Source organism: Gastrolobium bilobum, unplaced genomic scaffold (genome assembly GCF_033153095.1).
Source record: "Gastrolobium bilobum isolate Gb01-03AN ecotype WA unplaced genomic scaffold, APGP_CSIRO_Gbil_v1 utg5429, whole genome shotgun sequence".
In the NCBI taxonomy this organism is placed as follows: domain Eukaryota; kingdom Viridiplantae; phylum Streptophyta; class Magnoliopsida; order Fabales; family Fabaceae; genus Gastrolobium; species Gastrolobium bilobum.
In genome coordinates, this window is record NW_026898384.1 from 198,373 (window position 1) to 221,139 (window position 22,767).

General features: G+C 35.1%; 1 protein-coding gene across 1 annotated transcript; it reads left to right on the forward strand.

The window, feature by feature from the left end:
- Window positions 1–8,175: 8,175 nt before the first annotated feature.
- LOC133315557 (probable WRKY transcription factor 9) lies at window positions 8,176–10,398 on the forward strand. The gene is made up of 5 exons (XM_061517199.1): window positions 8,176–8,415; window positions 8,601–8,738; window positions 8,898–9,260; window positions 9,367–9,480; window positions 9,751–10,398. The coding sequence occupies exons 1-5, from the start codon at window positions 8,176–8,178 to the stop codon at window positions 10,396–10,398; spliced, it is 1,503 nt and encodes a 500-aa protein (XP_061373183.1).
- Window positions 10,399–22,767: the final 12,369 nt, after the last annotated feature.

Consider the following 22,767-nt stretch of genomic DNA (forward strand, 5'->3'; position numbering starts at 1 on the left):
GACAGAGAGAGAAAGAGGTGGAAGATGTCACCCGTAAAATCTACAATCAATTTGAAAAAAACTACACATTTTCAACCCCTAAAATGAACATTTTTTATGCAAAGAAAACAAAGAAAAAGAGAAGAGAGCAAATGTTTAGATTTCACAAAAAATATATATTAATTACTATAATCTAAATAAATAATTCAAAGCAGACCATTCTCATTTCTTAACCTCTTTTTCTATTCACTCACGATTAGCCCAACAAGAAAAAAAAAGCCTAAGATAAATTAGAAGAGACAGATTGCCAAGAAGCACAATCACCAAAACCCTTCTGCCCCTCACTTCCCTCTCTGTCACGAATTATCAGAAAAGGAAAGGGATCGAAAGAATAAGGTTCATTCTTTCATAAGACTCTCAGACTTCTTATTTTTATTCATGGATGGGAAGATTTATCTAAGCATAATACAAGTTGAAACAATATTTTTCAAGTTGAAACTGCAATCAGATTAGAGGGATTTCAATAGATATAGGACCTGAGAATATAAAGAAGCTCTATAAACTCTTTGCGGTGGGAGAACACAACTTCACATTAATGGAGAGAAAAAATGGAGATTTCTTGCATTATATTTATGTTAAAAAATTTCTTCAAATTTTGAGGGGGGCGGCTGTAACACCCCGTATATATCCGGTAATATTATCATACTATCGTATTAAGCTGCGCTTAATTAAAAATGCGGAATATCTTTTTCTTTTCAATTATGAAGTCATTATCATTACTAACTTGCTTATTAATCAATTAATAAAACATCGCTTGTATGCAATTGCAATAAAACAGCTAACTGAAATACCTCATTAATTAAAATAACATAAGTATGTCTCTAGTCACAGAGCTACAACACGTAGACCGGACCAACTAGCAATTTATACAAATTAACTCAAAAGTACTAACAACATGGTGGCATGGACAACTCCCATGCTCACCCCAAATAAGGCAACAAAGCCCTACATAAGTCTCAACTCAACATCAACATAAAGATAAAGGCGGAAAACATAAACAGCATCCAATCCAGTCATGCCAGCATAATATGAACAGCACAAAACATCAACTAAGCTCTGGCCTCCTGCCACCAGAGACATTAATTCCCATACTACCTGAACCTGAAATAAGCATTCCCCAAACGTGGGGTGAGATCTCTAAACAAGAAATCTCAGTAAGGCAAGGGGTCCTCAAGGATCTTCCACCCCAAGCTCAGTTACATGTGCAATATAAGTTCAAAAGTAGTTTATCATCATCAGTTCTAAAATAGTGCAATGCAGCAGATAATCATGTCATGCGTGTCAATTCTATTCTACTGGCCAGAGAAATACAGAATTTACATATGTCTAATACCCACACATAGTGCAAGACGCCACTTGCATCCACCCCGGATCAATGTCTTGTATGACGCCACATACTCAGGCTTACCGTCAAGATGGAACAACACATGCATATTAAAAGCCATTACACATAAAGCTCAACAGCATTTCAAATATTCAAAGCATGTAACACAACATGCATATAACCATACCCCCATATGACATGGTGGAACCACAACATGGCTAAACGAGGACACGAAAGCTCTATCCAAGCCAAGAGTCCGTACAAGCTCAGGACCCACAAACAACACAATCATAATCTGTTTATATGAGAAATATCATCAATAACCATACTTTAAAGATTCGTTTCATTATGACAACATTTCCTTATTCGATTACGTCTTTTCTAGATCATAATTATCAAGCACTAAGTCCCTTAATTATAGGTATCACTGTTTCCCAACAGTAACACCAACTTCCTAGGCTATCAAGCCCACATGGGAACTGTCCCACGCACAAAAAACTGATTTCTGGTCATTTTCACAGGTGGTAATCAATTACCAAGGGGTGGTAATCGATTACTGCACATGGTAATCGATTACCACCAGCAAGGTAATCGATTACCACACATGGTAACCGATTATCAATCAAAAGTAATCGATTACCACGCGGGCAGAACAGCATTATGCAGATTTTTTCTGCATAATTCGAAGCCAAATTGCCACCCCATGACCCAAGGTCTGATTTTGACCCAAAACAGAAGTTCAATACCACATTTTAGACTTAGATTAACAACCTTAAGCTTGAATAATTAAAGTTAACTCATTTCATAACTAAAAACAAGCCATTATCAAAGAAATTCAAAGGAAAGTTCAAGGTATACCAATGGAGGTTCAAACTCAGGAAAAAGAAGGCTCTTGGAGCTCTCCAACAAGGCTCAAAGATTCTGACTTTGCAAGAGCACGAAAATACAACACAAGGTTGGACCTTTCTCTTCAAAGATGGCTCTTTTAAGCACCAAATGCCATAACCATGGCTTTCCCAAAGAACACTCACCAACTCAGCCCACTAACACCCAAAAACCAGAAGTTAATCAGCAAATTAGGATCTTTAACTCACACAAGGCTTGTCCTCACAATACTCAACCATTTTGGTGAAGGAACCATGACCAAAGGTGATCACTTTGGTGAAATAAGTGAAGAAGAAGCTATAGAGTGGAGAAGGGAAGGTGGCAGCTGAAAGGAACCAGAAAAATCACGTAGCACAAATGTAATTTTGACATAGGGCATTGTGCCAAAAGCTTATATAGGCCCACTTAAACATTAAACACACAGATATAACATTAATTGCTACGCTTAGCATTTTAATCCCAAACTCAGGATTCTTAACCTACTCAATTTTACAAGAATTATCATATTTTTCTTATATTTTTCGGAACACCTTTCTGGTATGCGCTTTTCATAGCCAATACCAGTTTCTGGCTCCAGTTCTCATTATTTTAACTTGAAACTCGTTTTACAAGTCCTACATGTTATTCTAGTAATTATCATGCACTTATTATAATTTTCTGGGATACTTTTTCGGTACGCATTTATACCGACTAGCAGAACCGGTATCTGCACTTTTCGTCAGAAAAGCGACTTTCAGCATTATTACCCACTTACTATAATTATTAGAGCCTCATAATAATTATTAGGGTCAATTATGGAATTATCTCATTAAACTCATAATTAACTGATTAATTTCCTTAATTAACGGTGCGGGTTCTTACAGCGGCCGCCTACCCTAGCACCCCCCTGGGTTCACCCCTGTTTAGTGGTATGGATGTATTGAGTTTTCGATGTATTTTTTATTTATAATATGATACATATCTTATTTTTATGATATTATTAATAAATAATTTATTTTAAAATTAAGTGAAAGAATAATTTGATAAAAAAAAAGACACACACACATATATATATGGTGAGGATCATTTTACACCAGTGTAATTTACACTTTGAATCTTGACCGTTGATTCCAATTTTATGTAAGGGATCTAATTTTTTAGTAACGTGAGTCATTGGATGCAAGTAGATCAATGATCAAGATTGAATGTAAGATTTCTAACTCTTACAAAGAATATCCTTGCCCTATATATATATATATAAAAAAATTTGCGTTTGGGCTGTCCTTGGCGAATGCAATCGCAAAGCCACAAGCACGGAAAAAATAAGGAACTTTCCTAAGCATTTCTTCCAATGCAAAGTTGACCTTCTTTCTACTCTATCCCTTCTAATTGCCTTCTTCGATTATTATCATTTGTCCAAATAGACAAATTACATATTATAACCCCTTAAATCCAATATAATCTCTCTAGAACTTTAAAGAAAAAAATGAAAAAAAAGGGTGGCGGTGGGGGAAACAGGTGGTAACTATATCTAACGAGCAACATTTTAGCAAGTATATCTTAGTGATTATATATTGGATCTAGACACTCTCATATGAAAAAAAAAGTGACATGATCATATAAAGATCATTATCATATAAATATGGATCAACGATAATAAAAAAAGAAAAAAAATGAAATAAATAATTATAAAATTATAATCGTTAATTGTGATCTTCACACATAATTATTTCATTTTTAATTTTTTTACAGGAGAGGATTTATTATATATCATATTCAAACTGGAAGATAGAGAGATAATACAATTACATCATATTTCAGGGAAAGTGTGAATGAGACAAAACTTCATTAATTAATTATAATAGGGGCAGATTATATTTACAAAATTTTTTGTTTACAAACTACACTAAGTACGACTGGTCATACTTTAATCATGTAGTGTACGACGACCGGTCGTACTTAGTGTAATTTGCAAAAAAAAAAGTTTGTAAACGGATGGTATTCCATTATAATAATACAGTACCGCATATACCTGATTAACTTGTGGTCCCATATTAATGGGTTCATAGTTGGAAACAAACCAGATGAGTAGTTTGGGAATGGCAAAGTCAGAACTATGTCAAGGAGAAAAGTGTTAATTTACTTTTACTTATTAAATTAGTGTATTTGCATGGGAGTGCGTTAATTTTTTCTTCTTCTTTTCTTAAAATAATGACATGTGTCATTGTTAATTATTTTTTTTAAAGAAAAAGCCGATAACTTGCTCATTACAAGAAATAATATAAAAATATTAATTTCACTTATAATTAATTTGATATACATAGCCATTAATACAAATTAAGAAGTGATCCATTTAAATTTAAAAGTTACAGGTACTACAATCATACATTTATTCATCTATATGAGATAAAAAAATATTTGAATTAATTTAAATTTTGAAAAGTGTGAGTAATTAACTCATTATTGTTCAAATAGGATATGTACGTTTTATCATTTAAATGAATTTTAACCATTTATATATGAAAATCGAATGGAATTTAAAATCAACTAATTATTTTTTTAATGAAATCAAAATTTCTTATATCACAGGAATAAAATTATTTTCTACAACCCAAAACAATTCGTTTTAAGAAAGATATTTCAATAAAATTCATGATACAAAGAGAAATATAAATTTTCAAAATTCCTTTTATTTTAATTTTAAATCCCAAAACAACATCATTTGCTGTTGCAACCCTTTTTTAATGTATACTTTTTTCTTTTTTCTTTTGTATACCTTAATGTATACTTTTTAAAAATCATTCTTGAAATCAAAAGTATAGCTAACTAGTGACCATACACAATTCATGAACTACCAAGAATTAAGGAAGAATCTCCATCGAAAGCGGAAAGTGTGGGGTTATTTGTATAAGTAGGTTTGCAATGACATGTGAGGCATTTATCATCATTCATCACCACAACTCATCACAAGCTCGTTCATGCGTGGACTTATAAGGCAGCAAGCGGCGCCGCAGCCTTTTCTCATGTTTTCATTATTCATAGCTACATGCAGAACAATTTTTTTTGTTTCAAAAAAAAAAAAAACTGTTCTTGTATATAAATAAAGGCTATCCAGAAATAATACATAGTTGTAATATTAAAATTATTTTTTTCCTTTTTATTATGTCAGCCGATATCTTTTTAAAGAAATAGTTTTTCAAACTACAATTATATACTACCCCTAATATATAATTATAATTATTTGCTGCAAATTTTTTCCCTTATTTTGCAATAAATAAACCGGTGGATAAAAAACTCATAAGTGCAAAGCATATTCCTTTCTTTAGATCAATTGTTTTTTACATTGTATTTTTATGGTTTTATTTCTTTATTAATTTTTTCAGTACAAATTTCTGTATTGATTTTGACTACTGAGTCTTATGGGATATATGAATCTAAGCACTTCATCGACAAAATGAATTTTTTTCCCCAATCTAATGTTTCATATAGACAAATTACTTTTTTTTTTTTTTCTATCTTAATTTAATATCATTTAAGGGGAAATAAGATGTAAGTAGAGAACCAAAAGTCGACATAAGTGGATTCATCTTCCTTCCCCGTAACCCGCATCAATTCCATTTCACTGATGAAAATGCTAAACAAAATATTTTTTTGGTTCAAACTTTCAGATATAGCAATTTGTTAATTTTTTACAAAAACAGCCAGCTGGGGGGTTGTTCAACTGGTAAAAATTTCTTGTTACCAACAGTTGCAGGCATTTGTAAGTACTTGTGAGTTCTTGTTAGCTAGCTGGTGAAGCACTCAGATATTGGAATGTAATTAATAGCCTCTTCTCCCCCAACTGTAATAAAATCCAATTTTCGACAACCTAGCAAGTATATATATTTTGCATTGCACTGATATTTTTAAATTAAGATAAAATAAAATAAAAAGATATTAAAGAGAATTTTTTTTGAAATTACAAAGAACATATATATAAGGGATTAATGTTTCTCATGTTCTAAGAGATAATTTTATCTCCTATACACACATAAAAGCGTGTTGACCCCATGTGGGGCAATGTTAAGAGAAAAAAAGAGAAAAAGAAAACATAGGTCAAACACATTTTTACGTGCGTGTATAAGATAAAATTATCTCCTACAACATGAGAAACACTAATCCCTATATATAATTAATATAACATCTAAAAAAAATATTTAAAGAGAAAACATGTTTAAGATTATAAAGAAAATATTTATAATATCTGTGATGTTTGTCAATCTCTTTTTCTCTGTTCAAGTATAATTTCCCTTCTTAATTTTGTTTCTCCTTTTCTTCCGTTTAAACGGTATTAAATAAATTAAATTAAAATGAAATTTTGATTTCATGTGATGCATACATGAAACTTTTTAATTTCTCGTTGGAGGAATAGCGAGACAGAAAAATAGACATCCCTGTACGAGAGACCACCTTATCTTTTTCCATATCAAGTTGAAATTCCAAAAAATAAATCGTGGTCTCTGGAATTAGAATATAAATTAAACTATACTTAGTGCTCAAAACTCCCATTCCTTAGGTAGTTCAACAAGAAAAAGGGGAGAAAGTTTGCTTTAGTTGGAGAAAAGAGCTTGAGAGAACCATAGTCTTAAGTTTAATACATATTCATTTTTTTTTACTAGATGCCAACCGGTGTCCGAAGTCCGAATGGATCCAATTAATTCAGTCTTGAATTTGAGTCTTTTCACCCTCTCTTGAAGTTGCGATTATCAGGAATAAAATTCACTATCCTTTGAGTAAGTCAAATCTGTTTAGTTAAATCGTCACTAGACCAACAATTCTTAAATAATACATATATTCATTTACGTAGTGAAAGAGTATGCTTTGACAAAATAGATATTTTATTTTCTTTAGGTTTTCTTCGTTGATTATTAAACTATAACGTGCGAGGTGATAAAGAGGATAATAAAAAACTGCTAGTACTGTACTACTAAATTATAAAGGAGTTGAGATGTATGGGCTTTTTAAGGTCTTGTAGTTGACAAATTCAAGATCTGATCCCAAGGTGTTCTCTTAGGATTTCGTATGGGGATCATATTCCATGGTAATAGATGATGTCACATTAACCCATATATTTAATCACCTGCATGTTCAGACTTGCAATATTTCTACACTTATAAAAACTCAAAATGAATCTTGTCAAATGAGAGTGCCCCCTTCAATTTTCAACAAACGGGTCCTTTTTCCACAGTAAATGACAATATTGCTCATGCGAGAGTCATGCTCTAATATGCATAGAAATAAAAGAGAAAACGAGAGGAAGCAGTTTAAGCTAGGAACCATGCACGATGTGCATGCCCTAGCGTTATATTAGCAATGAAAAGTTTGTACTATTATCACGAGTGTGTGGGGGCGAAGCACGACGGCATCTATCTATTAAACAAGTTGTTAGGCGGCTAGCTAAATTGTGCACTAGCTATATGAAAAGATCAAAAAGCCTATGTTATTTTATGCTAATAATGTCAAACAATTGAAGTGATGTGATGCTTTTGTAGATCACTTATTTTTTTTTTTTTAGTGTAGTGGCTAGGAGAGGAGATTTTATAAAACCTTGATTTGTTTCTTAATTACACAAAGGGCAATTAAAGGGGGCAAAGGCCTACAATCAAATTGAATGGTAATAATGGGTATTTTTGTCTTTTGGTAATTGAAGTGCTCTTATTATCAAATTGTAGGGTGCCCTCTCTGCCCTAGATTTGTTAATTTTAAAATAGAGGGTTAGAGACTAATTAATTTAATATGGGGATCATTAAGAAGCCAACTAAAGTCAAACCTTAGATGCGTCCTTATGTGTCTAAGATAAGAAACGTCTTTGGGACGATGGACTTGACTTTGGTGCCTCAAAAGTAGCATTTATATCAAAAAAGATAGGACAAAACAAGAGAATCTTCCATGCTCAAATCTTGTTCTCAATGGGTAGAGAAGAAAAACCCACAAAGATGGAAATTGATCTATCTTTGAAGATAGATTCTGATGATGAGCAAAAGGAAGAAGCAGCAAAAGTAGATGAGCGAATGAAAGAGGATGATGACAAGGAAGAAATGGCACGGATACCGGATAAGGAAGAAGTTCCTGAAGCCACAGCTGGTGAAATAGAAGATGATGCATCGGTGGTAGAAATATCTATGCAAGATAACACAAAAACAAGAGAGGTAAATTAATTTTCATTCCCCTCTCTCCCTCACCCTTGATTTGTAAGCACTCAATAAAATTTGTATTATTTCACCAACCCTTTTCTCTCTTCGATCTCATGTATATATTTTTATGAGTGCTTGTTTATGTATGCACTCATATATGTGCTACATGTTTAGAAGTCGTCGGTATGGTTTTCCTGCAGTTAAGTGTCTTACAAATGGAGATGGAGAGCATGAAAGAGGAAAACAAAGTGCTGAGGAAAGTTGTGGAACAAACAATGAAAGATTACTATGATTTGCAAATGAAATTTTCAGTCATTCAGGAAAACAATAAAAGAAAGGTAATTAAATCCAATTATATATTTTTTTTTTTTTTTGATAACAAAATCCAATTATATATTACTTCTTTATATATAGTCTTTCATTAATTTCCTATATATCATCCTTGTTTTTTTATATATAATAATATTTATATATATATATGGATCCCATTTAATTAGGATCATCAAATTCCTCTCTCACTTCAAGGCAATGCAACCACCAACGGTGAAGGACCATCTAGAATTCTTGAGATCTTTAACACAAAAAATCAAAGAGCTCAATCCCCACCAAACACTGATGATAGTATAAGCGAAAGTGAATTGGGTTTATCACTAAGGTTGCAAACAAGAAGCACAAGTCATCAAAAAGAAACGGAGGGAAATTATAAGGAAGACAAAAACAAAGAACAATTGACAAATTTTGCATCAGAGATGAACAAATTACAGCGGAGAGATTGCTTGCCACGTATTACTACACATGCTGCCTCCCCTCCTAATAGAAAAGCTAGGGTTTCGGTTAGAGCAAGATGTGAGGCCGCCACAGTGAGTTCAAAATCTATATTTATGTATAATATATATATGTATCTATTTAATTAGCTAGCTTTATGATTTGATTAACATTATGTGCTAATCTCAAGTTTTGTGATAGATGAATGATGGATGCCAATGGAGAAAATATGGACAGAAAATTGCAAAAGCAAATCCATGTCCACGAGCCTACTATCGTTGCACTGTAGCCCCAGGCTGCCCCGTTAGGAAACAGGTTATTCTCAATTTTTTGCACTCTTTATTGCATCTCTAGAATTTAAAAAAAAAAATTAATTTAAAGAATTCTTTACACATACTTAATTTAGCAACCAAATGTTGTTTGAAAGAACCTGTATAATTGACCCTTGTTTCTACTCTCACAAGTCAGGGAGTCTCGTGTACCTCGTGTATGTACCTGATTAATTTGTTTGTTTTATTATTATTATTATTCATTTATTTATGGGGTTTATGATCTTATGTGTGGCTATTAAATTTATATGTATAGGTGCAAAGATGCATTGATGACATGTCAATACTAATTACAACCTATGAAGGAACACATAATCATCCACTCCCTGTGGGTGCAACTGCTATGGCTTCTTCAGCAGCAGCTTCCTATATGTTTTTAGAGTCAAGCAATCCTATTTCAGATAACACCTCTAGTTTTAACCAAGCATCACTTCCTTACAATAGCTTCCACTCATTAAACCCACCTTCCAATATTAGAAGCATAAACCCTAATGATCCATCCCAAGGGATTGTTCTTGATCTCACTAATAATCTCATGAGTGGTAGTAGCTCCTCCAATGCCACAACTGAGCCTCGTTTTTATTGGATGCCAAACAAATACCAGAGCAATGCTATTGCTATGAACAATTTTCACAACCCTAGACCAGTGGAACAATATCATGATAGGATTTGGAAAGGAGAAGAAGGTAAGCCTGCACTAGATGACAATGTTTCCACCATTGCCTCAGACCCTAATTTTAGGGTTGCTGTTGCAGCGGCAAAAGCATCAATGGTGAATAAAGAGAGCCACGCTACTCATCCTATTATAGGGACTTCTTTTGGTCCTAGGAGTGGGCAAAATGGTAGCTCTAGTAGTAAAAATTGGATCATAGAATCTCTCTCAACAAAAGGTAAGCCAACTTGATTTTTCACCTTCAAAGAAATTGAGAATAAGTTTGTTTGAAGATAGAAAAATCAATGTTATACAACAATATTCAAGTGACTTCTGATCAAGCATTTTAGATTTACACATTTTCATATAAATAATCTTACTGAGGGGTTTCTTTGTTTTCCTTGTAATATTTGTTTATTGTTTTGTTTTGTTTTTATTGCGGTTGAGTGTTGTGAAGAGAAGTTAATTTGTGTGATTAATTAGCTGAATGGTATACAAGTCAAGGACTTTTAACTAATGCAGTTAGCCTAGACTCCATTATTGAAGTATTGCAAAGCCTTTTTTAACTGTGTTTTCTAGTCATGCAATGTACTCATGTAGAATCAAGTCGATGGTCAAGGAAAATATGATTCTTGTAAATCAGTTTCTATTTTTGGGAAATGTTTCTTCATACAAAATTAAATATTTCATTATGTGCTTGATTTAATTGCATTACTCGGTCAAGTGCAAGAGTCCATTGATGTGCATGGGTTGATATATATATATATATATATATATATATATATATGGGTTTATATTTTCTTAAGCAGCATAAGAAAAAAAAATTCCAAGAAAAAGTGAAAAGCGGCCGATCCTACCGCTTTTTTTAAAAAGAAAAAGAATTAGCACATATATCAATGGTCGGATAGGAAAATTATTCATTTTTCCTGCAGTATAAGAAAAAAAAATTCCAAGAAAGAGTGAAAAGCGGCCGATCCTACAATTTTTTTTAAAAAGAAAAAGAATTAGCACATATATCAATGGCCGGATAGGAAAATTGTTCATTTTTCCTGCAGCATAAGAAAAAAAATTCCAAGAAAGAGTGAAAAGCGGCCGATCCTACAGTTTTTTTAAAAAGAAAAAGAATTAGCACATATATCAATGGCCAGATAGGAAAATTGTTCATTTTTCCTGCATAAAAATATTTCTATATATATAGAGAGAGAGAGAGATGGGGGAGCACACTAGAGGAGAAAAAAATGTCTTTAAAATGGAAAACATGAATTTTTTGTTGTTGTAGATACAAACCCTTGTCTGAAGTTCAAATGCCCCCCATTAATTTGAGCCTTTTCATCCTCCTAAAAAATTGAACCCATTATACTTTAAGCAAGTCAAATCCCAAAATTTAGTTGGATCGTCACTAATTCAACAACTCTTGTATTAGAAAACATAATTTAAGTCAACATCAACTATACATTTATCTCAAATTAATTGGGATTGGTGGTTGATGAACCCAAATAAAAGATAAGAAAAAGTTGAAAAAAGATAAAAAATAAAAATAAAATAGTAATAATATATATATATATATATATATATATATATATATATATATAAGTAATAAAAGAAGGGACAAAGAAGAAGAGGGGAAATGAAGAGGAAAATGACTAAAAAAGGGATCATCTGAAACATAAGAATAACAACGGGTCTAACCCTCTACCATGCTTATAGCTCTTCTCTATTCCTTTCTAAGGCACACCGTTCGCCAATCTATATCTCACTCCATTAAGTCTTATTTTACTACCTTCCCCAATTAAGTTTCGGTTTACCTCTACCTTTCTTTGTGTTCAGCTCTTGGTAACAAATTTTTGTTCTTACGGGAACATCCAGGGCCTTCTCATTACGTGCCCAAATCACCTCAATCTATGTTCTCTCATCTTTTCAGCCACCGGTAGTACTCCTACCTTTCGTGGAATATCTTTATTTCTTATCTTATCCATCCTTGTATAACCACACATCCACCTTAACATCCTCATCTCTGCTACTCCCATTTTATGCTCATGTTGCCTATGTGCTAGCCAACATTCAGCTCCATATAGTATTGCAGGCTTTACTGCTGTTCTATATAATTCTCCTTTTAACTTAAGGGGGATTTTGCGGTCACACAAAAATCCAGATGCACTACGCCATTTCATCTACTCTGCTCTGATTCTATGATTTACATCTTCATCAATCTCTCCACTTTTTTGCAAAATGGATCCTAGGTATCTAAAAGAATCTTTCTTAGGTACCTCTTGACCACTTAAATGCACAGTATCTCGGTCTACATCTTTTACCAGAGAAAACTCACACTTCAAATACTCAATCTTGCTCCGATTTATCCTGAATCCTTTAGATTCCACCATGCTTCTCCACAATTCAAGTTTTCTATTAACACCTTTTTTGTTCTCATCAATAAGCACAGTATCATCTGCAAAAAGCATACACCATGACACTTCCTCTTGAATATCTTTTGTTAGTTCATTCATAACTAAGGCAAGGGCTTAGAGCCGAACCTTGGTGTACACTTACCGTGATAGAAAAATAACTTGATATTCCGTTACAAGCTTTCACACATGTAGTAGCTCTATCATACATATCCTTGATTGTCTTTTATACTTTGATGATACTCTTTTCTTCTTAAGAACCCACCATAAAACTTTCCTTGGAATCCTATCATATGCTTTCTTAAGATCTATATGAACATCATATGTAAGTCCTTCTTCTTTTCTCGATATCTTTCCATTAATTGTCACATCAAGAAAATGGCTTCCATGGTACATCTTCCTGGCATAAATCCAAATTGATTTACAGAAACTTTGGTATCTCTCCTCAAGTGATGTTCAATAACTCTCTCCCACAACTTCATAGTATGGCTCATTAGCTTAATATCTCTATAGTTAGAACAATTCTGTATATCTCCCTTGTTTTTGTAAATAGGCAATATCATACTTTTCCTCCATGCATCAGGCATCTTATTTGTCTGAAGAATCTTATTGAAAAGATTGGTCAACCATTTTATTGCCACATCCCCCAGACCTCTCCACACTTCAATAGGGACACCATCAGGTCCCAAGGCTTTATTAGTCTTCATCCTCTTTAAAGCCCTCTTAACTTCATATGTATTAAATCTGTGCACAAATCTTCTACTCAAATCATCATAGGCGTTCTCCAAGTCAACATCGCTTATATCGCCATTCGCATTAAATAGCTTGTTGAAGTAGTTCATCCATCTTTCATTTACATCTTTATCTCTCATCAAAAGTTTTTGATTTTCATCGTTGATGCATCTAACTTGGGTGAGGTCTTTACTTTTTTTATCCCTTATTTTTGCAAGATATATATACCTTTTTCACCATCCTTGCTCACAAGATTTTTATACAAATCGACGAAAACCTTGCCTCTAGCTTCCCGCACTGCTTTCTTTGCATTTTTTCTCGTCAATATAAACTTTTGCAAGTTCTCTTCGTTGAGGGCTTTTATGCAAAGCTCTAAAGCATCTTTAATATCATGTTTTGACTATCATCAATCATCTTTAATTTTGACTCACTTACCTCTTAGTATTATCAACCAACTCACTTACCTATTTAGTCTTTACTATCATCAATCATCTTTTCCAAAACTTCAAGAGTTTAGTGAGGCCATTGTCACTGGAAAAAGTTTTGACTCGCTTTAATATCATGTTCACTTTCTTTTTTAATTTTTCCGTCAGTTCAAGAGTTTAAGTGAGGCCATTGTCACTGGAAAAAGTTTTGACTCACTTTAATATCATGTTCACTTTTTTTTAAAAAAAAAATTCGTCAGTTCATCGATTAATCTGGTTGAGTCGGAAAAGTATAGAAACATACAACACAATTTCTAAATTGGGTAAAGTGTGTGTTTTATAGGATTTTATATTTATTTTTTATATAACATTGCATCAAACATTAATGAAAATAGTCATGTCTTTTTTTTTTTAGAAATATTCCATCGGTTCATCGCTTCGCGATTAGTCCGATTCGGGGCGGGTCCAGGATTAAGGCTTTAAACCCCTCCCAAAGGTGGTACTGAGGAGGTTCGAACACATGCCCTCACCCCACCTGCTCAGCTCTCATGTGCCAACTGAGCTACCATCATTTGGTAGTCATGTCTTTTAAGTTTCAAGACTAAAGTGCATTTCAACATGTTAGAGGTGATGAATTGAACTTTCCTTATAAGTAAATTTAGTGTCCTTTTTTTCTTATGTTACGGGAATTTCTGGCACCATTTTTTAACTATGTACTTTCGGAAGTACATAATTATAATATTAAAGTTATTTTTTTAACTATGTATTCCCGAGAGTACATAGTTAAAAATCTGTTGTTGATTTTCTTTTAATTATATACTTCCAAGAGTACATAATTAAAAAACGATTGGAGGAATTGGGAAACGCATTTTCCATAAATTTAATACAAAAAAGTGAAAAAAAGTTACGTAATTTAAGCGTGCCAATTTTCATTAATGTTTAATGAAAAATTCTCTAGAGGGAATGACTAAAATGTACACTTTAAAAAACTTAAAGATCACATTACACATGTTTAAATGTTGGGAATTACAGATCACATGACTATAATTAGACTTTTTTAAATTAGACTTTTCCCTTAATTAATTATTACTTATCTTTGTCCCAATTGTTTTTTTGTTTTTGGAAACTGTCCCAATTGTTATTTTTTTGGTTATTTAGCCTCCAAACCATTGAGATTATTAAATTATTTAAACTCAACTTTATTTGTCATTTAAGTAGCTGTTAATTGGCTATTTCATTGTTAATATCGAGTCAATGAAAATAATGTTTTAAAAACTACAAATGACAATTGACAATTGACAAAAGAGAGATGTTAAATTCGAATATCACAATTTCGTTATTTCTTTGTACAAGTCTAGTATTCCAGTGTTGTTCTCTTTTATTTAACTCTGTCAAAGCATTGCAATAATATTCTGGTGGTATTTTCTTTTTTAAGATATATGACGACAATTGAGATAATTCATAGCTTCCGCATCAATGATGATTAAAGAGAAAAAAGAACTCACATGACACGCCTTAAATAAAATCAGTATTTAATTTTCTTCGATCCCAATGCAAAGCATTTTAAAACTGGTCGTTCTTTGAGCACATGCCAGAATTTCTAATTATGTAACCGCATTGCATGGCATGACAATGTTGAAGTGGTGTAGAAGTAAGAAAATTATATATCATCAAATAATAATAGCTCAGTTTATGCATGTAACCAAGCCCATGTCTGTTGGCCCAAGGAAGAGGAGCTTACCAGTTTATTTGAATGACTACCTATTGGGTTAGGTGATATAACAGCCCATAGGAATTATTAGGGGATTAGTGGGCCAGAAGATACATTAGCCCATAGTTATTGTTAGTAGTAATAGTTGTGATGTACGTAAACGTAAGGAGTCTATTTTAAATACTGAGGAGTAATAAGAAAAGGATATAGAAAATTTCCACCAAACTCTCTCTCTATCTCTCTATTCTCTCAGATCTCCCTTCTCTCTCCTTCCCTAACAACTTTCTACTGTTGCATTGGTGCTTTCATCGAGCTTTAATGGCAGAAAACACTAGACTAAAGGATATGGCTCAACAGATCCAAGATCTACAGCTTCAGCGTCACTCTGCCGCTGAACAATGGACAAATTTCGAAATTAATCAAGATCGACGTCTGGAATCCTTGGAGCTCCACCAGACCCTGCGTTTTGATGAATTTCGTCAAGAGTTCCGTCAGCAATTACATGACATCATGACTCTCCTACAATCCAATCATGGTAATTCTTCACCCAGTAATTCTGGTGCAGGTCTTTTGGGTTCTGGTCCCACTCGTAATACTGGTGAACAGATTCGACCTCGTCCGATGAAAATGGATTTTCCCAGATTTGGATCTGGAGATCCATCTAATTGGTTGTTTGCTGTTGAAAATTATTTTCGTTTTTACCATGTCCCACCTGATGAACGATTATTAATGGTTTCTATTAATTTGGATCCACCAGCTGCTTGTTGGTTTCAAAATTTATCTGAGAGTCATAATTTTCCCAATTGGACATCCTTTGTTACCGCCTTATACCAACGCTTTGGGCCCACTGAATTTGATGATCCTACTATTGCCTTAGCCAAATTGCAGCAATCTACAACGGTTGCTGACTACCAAAATGCATTTGAGCAGCTTGCTCGTAGGGCTCCAGATTTGTCAAACACAACTCGTAAGAGTCTATTTCTTGCTGGTTTAAAACCCAAAATCCGTAGATCAGTGCTGATTCATAGGCCAGCGACTATGACAGAGGCTTTTGCCTATGCTAAAGTGTATGAAGAGCAATTACTGGAAGAACGCTCTGTTAAACCATGGTCTGTGCGTTCTACTGTGCCCCAAAATACTCATGCCCAAACAGTAACCCATCCACCTGACACTAATCTCACCATACGGCCACCCAATCCCACACCCAAACAGTTTCCAGCATTACCTAACATCCCTATCAAAAGACTATCACAAGAAGAAATGGCTGCCCGAAGAGAAAAGAATCTATGTTACAATTGTGATGAGCGTTTTATGCCTGGCCATAAGTGTAAGGGGCGTGCCTCTCTATTGTATCTGGAAGGAATAGAGGATGCACCTCCAGATGACGATTCTGTACTGCTTCAGACAGTAGAACCCTTGACTGAACCAAGCCCTTGTGACCACAACCCACAACCTGAAATCAGTTTTAATGCCATGTTTGGCCATCGCTCCACTAATTCATTTCGTTTGACAGGCTTTATTTCTGGACAGCATATGCAAATCTTAATTGATGGAGGCAGTACACATAATTTTATCACTTTACGCATGGCCTCCCACCTTAATTTGGTTTTGCATGCCATTACTCCATTTAAGGTGCAAGTGGGAAATGGCGATGCATTGTTATGCTCAGCTTCTTGTACAGCAATCACAATTACTATCCAGGACCACCCATTTGTAATTGACCTATTTGTGCTGGACTTAAAGGGTGCAGACTTAGTTTTGGGAGTTCAATGGTTGTCCACACTTGGGCCCATCCTCACAGATTATTCTGCTTTTACCATGACCTTTAATTATAATAACACCCAGGTCATCTTACAAGGGGATGTTACACTGGGCCCTCAACAGATCACCCCTTCACAGTTGTACAAATTGGTGGCTCAAGACTCCATTTCAGGTTGCTTAATGTGTCTATCTGGTCCACCTACACTTGCTCATAATAGGCAGACTGATACAGGTGTCACTCACCTATTACAGGAATTTGCTGATGTATTTGTTATTCCATCCAGTTTACCTCCTAATCGCCAGTACAATCATCACATAGACTTGATTCCTAACTCCAAACCGGCTCAGGTGCGTCCTTACAGATACCCTCACTTTCAAAAAAATGAAATTGAGCGACTAGTAAAGGAAATGTTAGAGACAGGATTGATACGACCTAGTCAATCTTGTTTTAGCTCCCCAGTTTTATTAGTAAAAAAAAAAGATGGTACTTGGCAATTTTGTGTGGATTACAGAGCACTTAATGCCATCACTATTAAGAATAAGTTTCCTATACCTACTGTGGATGAATTGATTGATGAACTACATGGCGCTACAATTTTCTCTAAGTTGGACTTACGATCCGGCTATCATCAAGTGAGAATGCACCCTGAGGACATATTCAAAACAGCATTTCGTACTCACCATGAGCATTTTGAATTCACTGTGATGCCATTTGGCCTTTCGAATGCTCCGTCCACATTTCAAGCTACGATGAATGAGGTTTTTTCTGCATTTCTCCGTAAATTTGTGGTTATTTTTTTTGATGATATTCTGGTCTACAGTTGCTCTTTTGCAGACCATCTATCTCACCTTTATCAGGTGCTAACCGTGTTACGGTCTCATCACCTATTTGCTAAACTGTCTAAGTGCTCATTTGCCCAATCCTCTATCCAATTTTTGGGTCATGTGATTTCGGGCATGGGTCTCTCTCCCGACCCAGAGAAGTTGCAGTCTATTGATGAGTGGCCCTTACCGACTACACCAACTCAAATTCGTGCTTTTCTAGGACTTTCAGGATACTACAGAAAGTTCATAAAGCATTATGCTACCATTGCAGCCCCATTGACCGATTTGTTAACCAAGATAGGTTTTACTTGGTCTCCAGCAGCTGAAACTGCCTTCCAGCAGCTCAAAAAAGCCCTCACCCAGGCTCCTATTCTCCGGCTACCTAACTTCTCTAAACCGTTTACGGTGGAGACAGATGCTTCTGGGATCGGAATTGGGGCCGTGCTACTACAAGAGGAAAGACCGTTGGCTTTTTATAGCCGCAAACTTGCTCCTACTATGCAGGCTAAGTCTACTTACATTCGTGAAATGTATGCAATCACTTCAGCTGTTAGTAAATGGCGGCAATACTTGTTGGGCTCCTCATTTGTGATCCGCACTGATCACAAGAGCCTCCATCACCTGATGAATCAGGTTGCCCAAACACCTGAGCAACAAGAGTTTTTGTCCAAGTTACTGGGGTTTGACTACTCCATTGTTTACAAGACTGGCAAAACCAATATAGTGGCTGACAACCTTTCTAGAATCTCAGAAGCAACCAGGACACATTCCTCGTCGCATCTGTTGGCCATTACTGGCCCTGTTCTAAATTCTACATCAATAATACAGTCCGAGTTACAGTCCGATCCCTATACTAAGAGGATTATTACAGACATTGAGAACAATACTAATACAGACAAATGGAAAAATTGGAGTTTCCGCAATGGACTTCTTTTTCTTCGTTCTCGTATCTTCATTCCTGCTAATTCTTCCTTGCTTGAACACATCTTGCATGACATGCACACTTCTCCCCAAGGTGGCCATTCTGGTATCCAGGGCACTATCCAGCGTATTAGTAGAAATTTTACCTGGCAAGGCATGAGGAGACAGGTTAGCAACTATGTTCAAAGTTGTGAAATTTGCCAGAAAATAAAACCACCCAATCATCCCCCTTTGGGTCTATTACAGCCATTGCATACCCCCAATTCATTATGGACAGAATTAACAATGGATTTTATTACTCACTTACCTCCATCTATGGGACACACAGCCGTGTTGGTCGTTGTGGATCGCTTCTCTAAGGCTACTCACTTTGTACCGCTGCCATCCCATTACTCAGCACCCAAAATTGCAGAACTTTTTTGGAATCATGTGGGGAAGCTTCATGGTATTCCACAATCCATTGTCTCTGATCGCGACCCCATCTTCTTGAGTGACTTTTGGCGTTCCCTGTTCAAAATGCAAGGAACTCAGTTAAAATTCAGTTCATCTTACCACCCTCAAACAGACGGACAAACAGAAAGGGTGAATCGTTGTTTAGAAACTTATCTCAGAGCTTTTGTTCACTCTCATCCTGCTTTGTGGTCCAAGTTTCTCAGCTGGGCGGAATACCACTATAATACATCCTTTCACCAGTCAACAAGAAGTACTCCTTTTGAGATCATGTTTGGGTGTAGGCCACCGAATCTCTTGGCTTATTGTCTCGGTGGTTCAAAAAATGAGGCTGTGGACACAACGTTAGGGCAGAGGGTCAGTATCATGGCTACTTTGAAGGATAATCTGTACAGAGCTCAACAAATTATGAAAGGACAAGCGGATAAAAAACGTAAAGACTGGAACTTTACCGTGGGAGAGTTGGTCTTGCTCCGACTCCAACCTTACCGACAGCTTTCGGTTCATCGCCGTTCGTCACAGAAGCTGTCCCTCCGATATTATGGACCCTTGGAGGTACTGGAACGGATTGGTCCGGTGGCGTATCGTCTCCAGCTTCCACCCTCATCACGGATCCACCCGGTCTTCCATATTTCCCTGCTGCGACCATTTCATCCAAGCCGGTCATATCACATCCACACGTTGCCTGAGCAAAACCCTTCCACCACACTAGCTCACCAGCCCAAGGCAGTGATTTCCTCCAGAAATATCTGGCGCAAGGGACACATGGTTCCCCAAGTTCTAGTCCAATGGGAAGGACTCGGACCGGAAGACTCCACGTGGGAGGATAGAGTTTCCTTGCTAAATGGTGACTTACCGTTAACACGGGACACGACTGTGGGACAAGAGGCACAGCTCCAACCACGCGAAAAGGGGGTAAAGTTTCAACCTTTGCAAGGAGAAACAGAGGTAATGGTAGACGGTATACAAGGAGAGTCTAAGGCGACGGAGGTAACGGGTACACAGCAACTGAAGCCAACCAGGACAATGAGTGCCAACCCTAACTCACTGTCCCAAATATCTACCTCCAAGGCTGTCATACAGCAGGTTAACAAGTCCCTAGATGATCCAACGACTCCAAACTGCCTTCCCATGTCGGCAACTTTACAGCCCTTCGATTCAAGTCACGTGCCTCGGGTAGCTCAACAGGTAGCAAAGGACACTCCACTGTTGGCACGCTCTCCACCATTCGACTTGATTGACCACAATCACCCAGCGACGTCGCTTCCTAACCTAGCCATCGTGGACGATGGCCCATTTGCAGCGGAGGGTAATGTAACCAAGCCCATGTCTGTTGGCCCAAGGAAGAGGAGCTTACCAGTTTATTTGAATGACTACCTATTGGGTTAGGTGATATAACAGCCCATAGGAATTATTAGGGGATTAGTGGGCCAGAAGATACATTAGCCCATAGTTATTGTTAGTAGTAATAGTTGTGATGTACGTAAACGTAAGGAGTCTATTTTAAATACTGAGGAGTAATAAGAAAAGGATATAGAAAATTTCCACCAAACTCTCTCTCTATCTCTCTATTCTCTCAGATCTCCCTTCTCTCTCCTTCCCTAACAACTTTCTACTGTTGCAATGCATCGCGCATAAGAGCTAAGCAAATAAGGGTGAAAACATATTTTTTATCCTTTCCAATAGATTAATAAATTTGTTTGTCTCTTTTTTAGTAAGTGTAGCAGAAAAGGAATAAAAAAAAATTGTCGGATAGTAAACTTAAATTTTTGTCCTGTACGTATATACTGACTAGTGAAGTTGATATAAATGATGTATCGCTTATAGTTAATCAATATTGTATATTGTATTCTTCAATATATAAGTTATAGAGAATGTAAAAGATTTATATTGGCATACCATTATTTGAAAGTAATAGCGTTATATATTTCCATAAACCAACTTTAGAGAAGGGTTATATTAACAATATTTTTTTTTTACAAACTATATTATGTCTTATCGGTAAGACTTTACTCAAGAATGTCTTGCCGGTAAGACATAATATAATTTGTAAACAAAAAATTTATAAATATAACATTTTTTCAAATTTAATTATTCGTATATTGAAATCGAAGTTAAGATAGCCAAAGGGACGGACGGGCCACCACCCCAAGGCTCCAAATAGTCTCATAATAATTCAGATTTAAAAAAAAAAACATTTTAAGAAATTTTAGAAGTTTTTACGTAAATAAAAAGGGTTCGCTTTTTCTGCAGTTATTACAGATAAGTACTTTGAAGTAAGCCCAATACAACGTCATTTTGGGACGAAAATCATGATATTTTTGTAATTTTAATTTATTTCAGAATTATAATAGTCTTTATATTTATAATTTTTTAAGATTTCAATATCAAAACGACGTCGTTTTGAAAATAAATGCAGATAACTTATCTGCCGTAACTGCAGAAATATTTTTTCCTAATAATTATTTATCCCTTCAATATGAAATTTCTGACTCTCCTAAACAGAGCAACAAATTCCTTGCCCTCGGCTTATGAATTTAATCTTGGGTTTTGTAATGTTTATTATGCTTAATCTTGTTAGTGGGCGTTGTATCAAATTAAGAATTAAACCTGGGCCCATCCTCAAATTCGTTTTTATATCTGAGCATTTTATCTTTCGGGCCCAACCATGTATCATTTGCCTCATGTAATCTCGTAATAATAAGAAATATATATTTAGATTATTATTTTATAACTCTTTAAATAAAAGTAACAAAGAATGAAAATGGATGCTCTCATATTTTATTTAATATGACTATATTATGTGAGACAATTTTAACTATCAATAAATAGAAAAGTGTTTTTTAATGTGTTAACAAAGAATAGGAAAGTGTAAATACAAAAAAAAGAAAGAAAGAATGGGAAAGTGTTGTTACATTACTAAATTTTATGGGAGTGTACCGTTCAGGCCTAAAGAAGCTAAGGACGAAAGATTAATACCTGAAGTTTCTTATCTTAGTACTATAGGAGCACCGTTATATCTTGTAAATTTCACCAAGCCTGATATCGCATTTGTAGTTAATGTTCTAGCTAGACATAGTGTTGCGCCAACTAGAAGACATTGGAATGAAGTTAAACATATTTTTCTTTATCTTCAAGGTTCTATTGATCTTGGTTTGTTCTATCTACAACACAGATTTTACATTGATATGTCTAATACATATAATGCTAAATCACAAATTGGATATATGTTCCTTTGCAGAGGTATTGCAATTTCATGGAAATCTGTAAAACAAAGTCTAGTTGCTACTTCCTTAAATCACTATGAGATTATTGCATTATATGAAACTACTTGAGAACGTGTTTGGTTAAGATCTTTGAAACGACGTATTAATGTTTTATGTGGTTTACTCTT

Coding starts and splice junctions, on each gene's coding strand:
- LOC133315557 (XM_061517199.1), top strand. CDS start 8,176: ATGGGTAGAGAAGAAAAACCCACAAAGATGGAAATTGATCTATCTTTG. Junction 8,739..8,897: donor AGGAAAACAATAAAAGAAAG/GTAATTAAATCC, acceptor CCATTTAATTAG/GATCATCAAATTCCTCTCTC. Junction 9,481..9,750: donor GCTGCCCCGTTAGGAAACAG/GTTATTCTCAAT, acceptor TTATATGTATAG/GTGCAAAGATGCATTGATGA.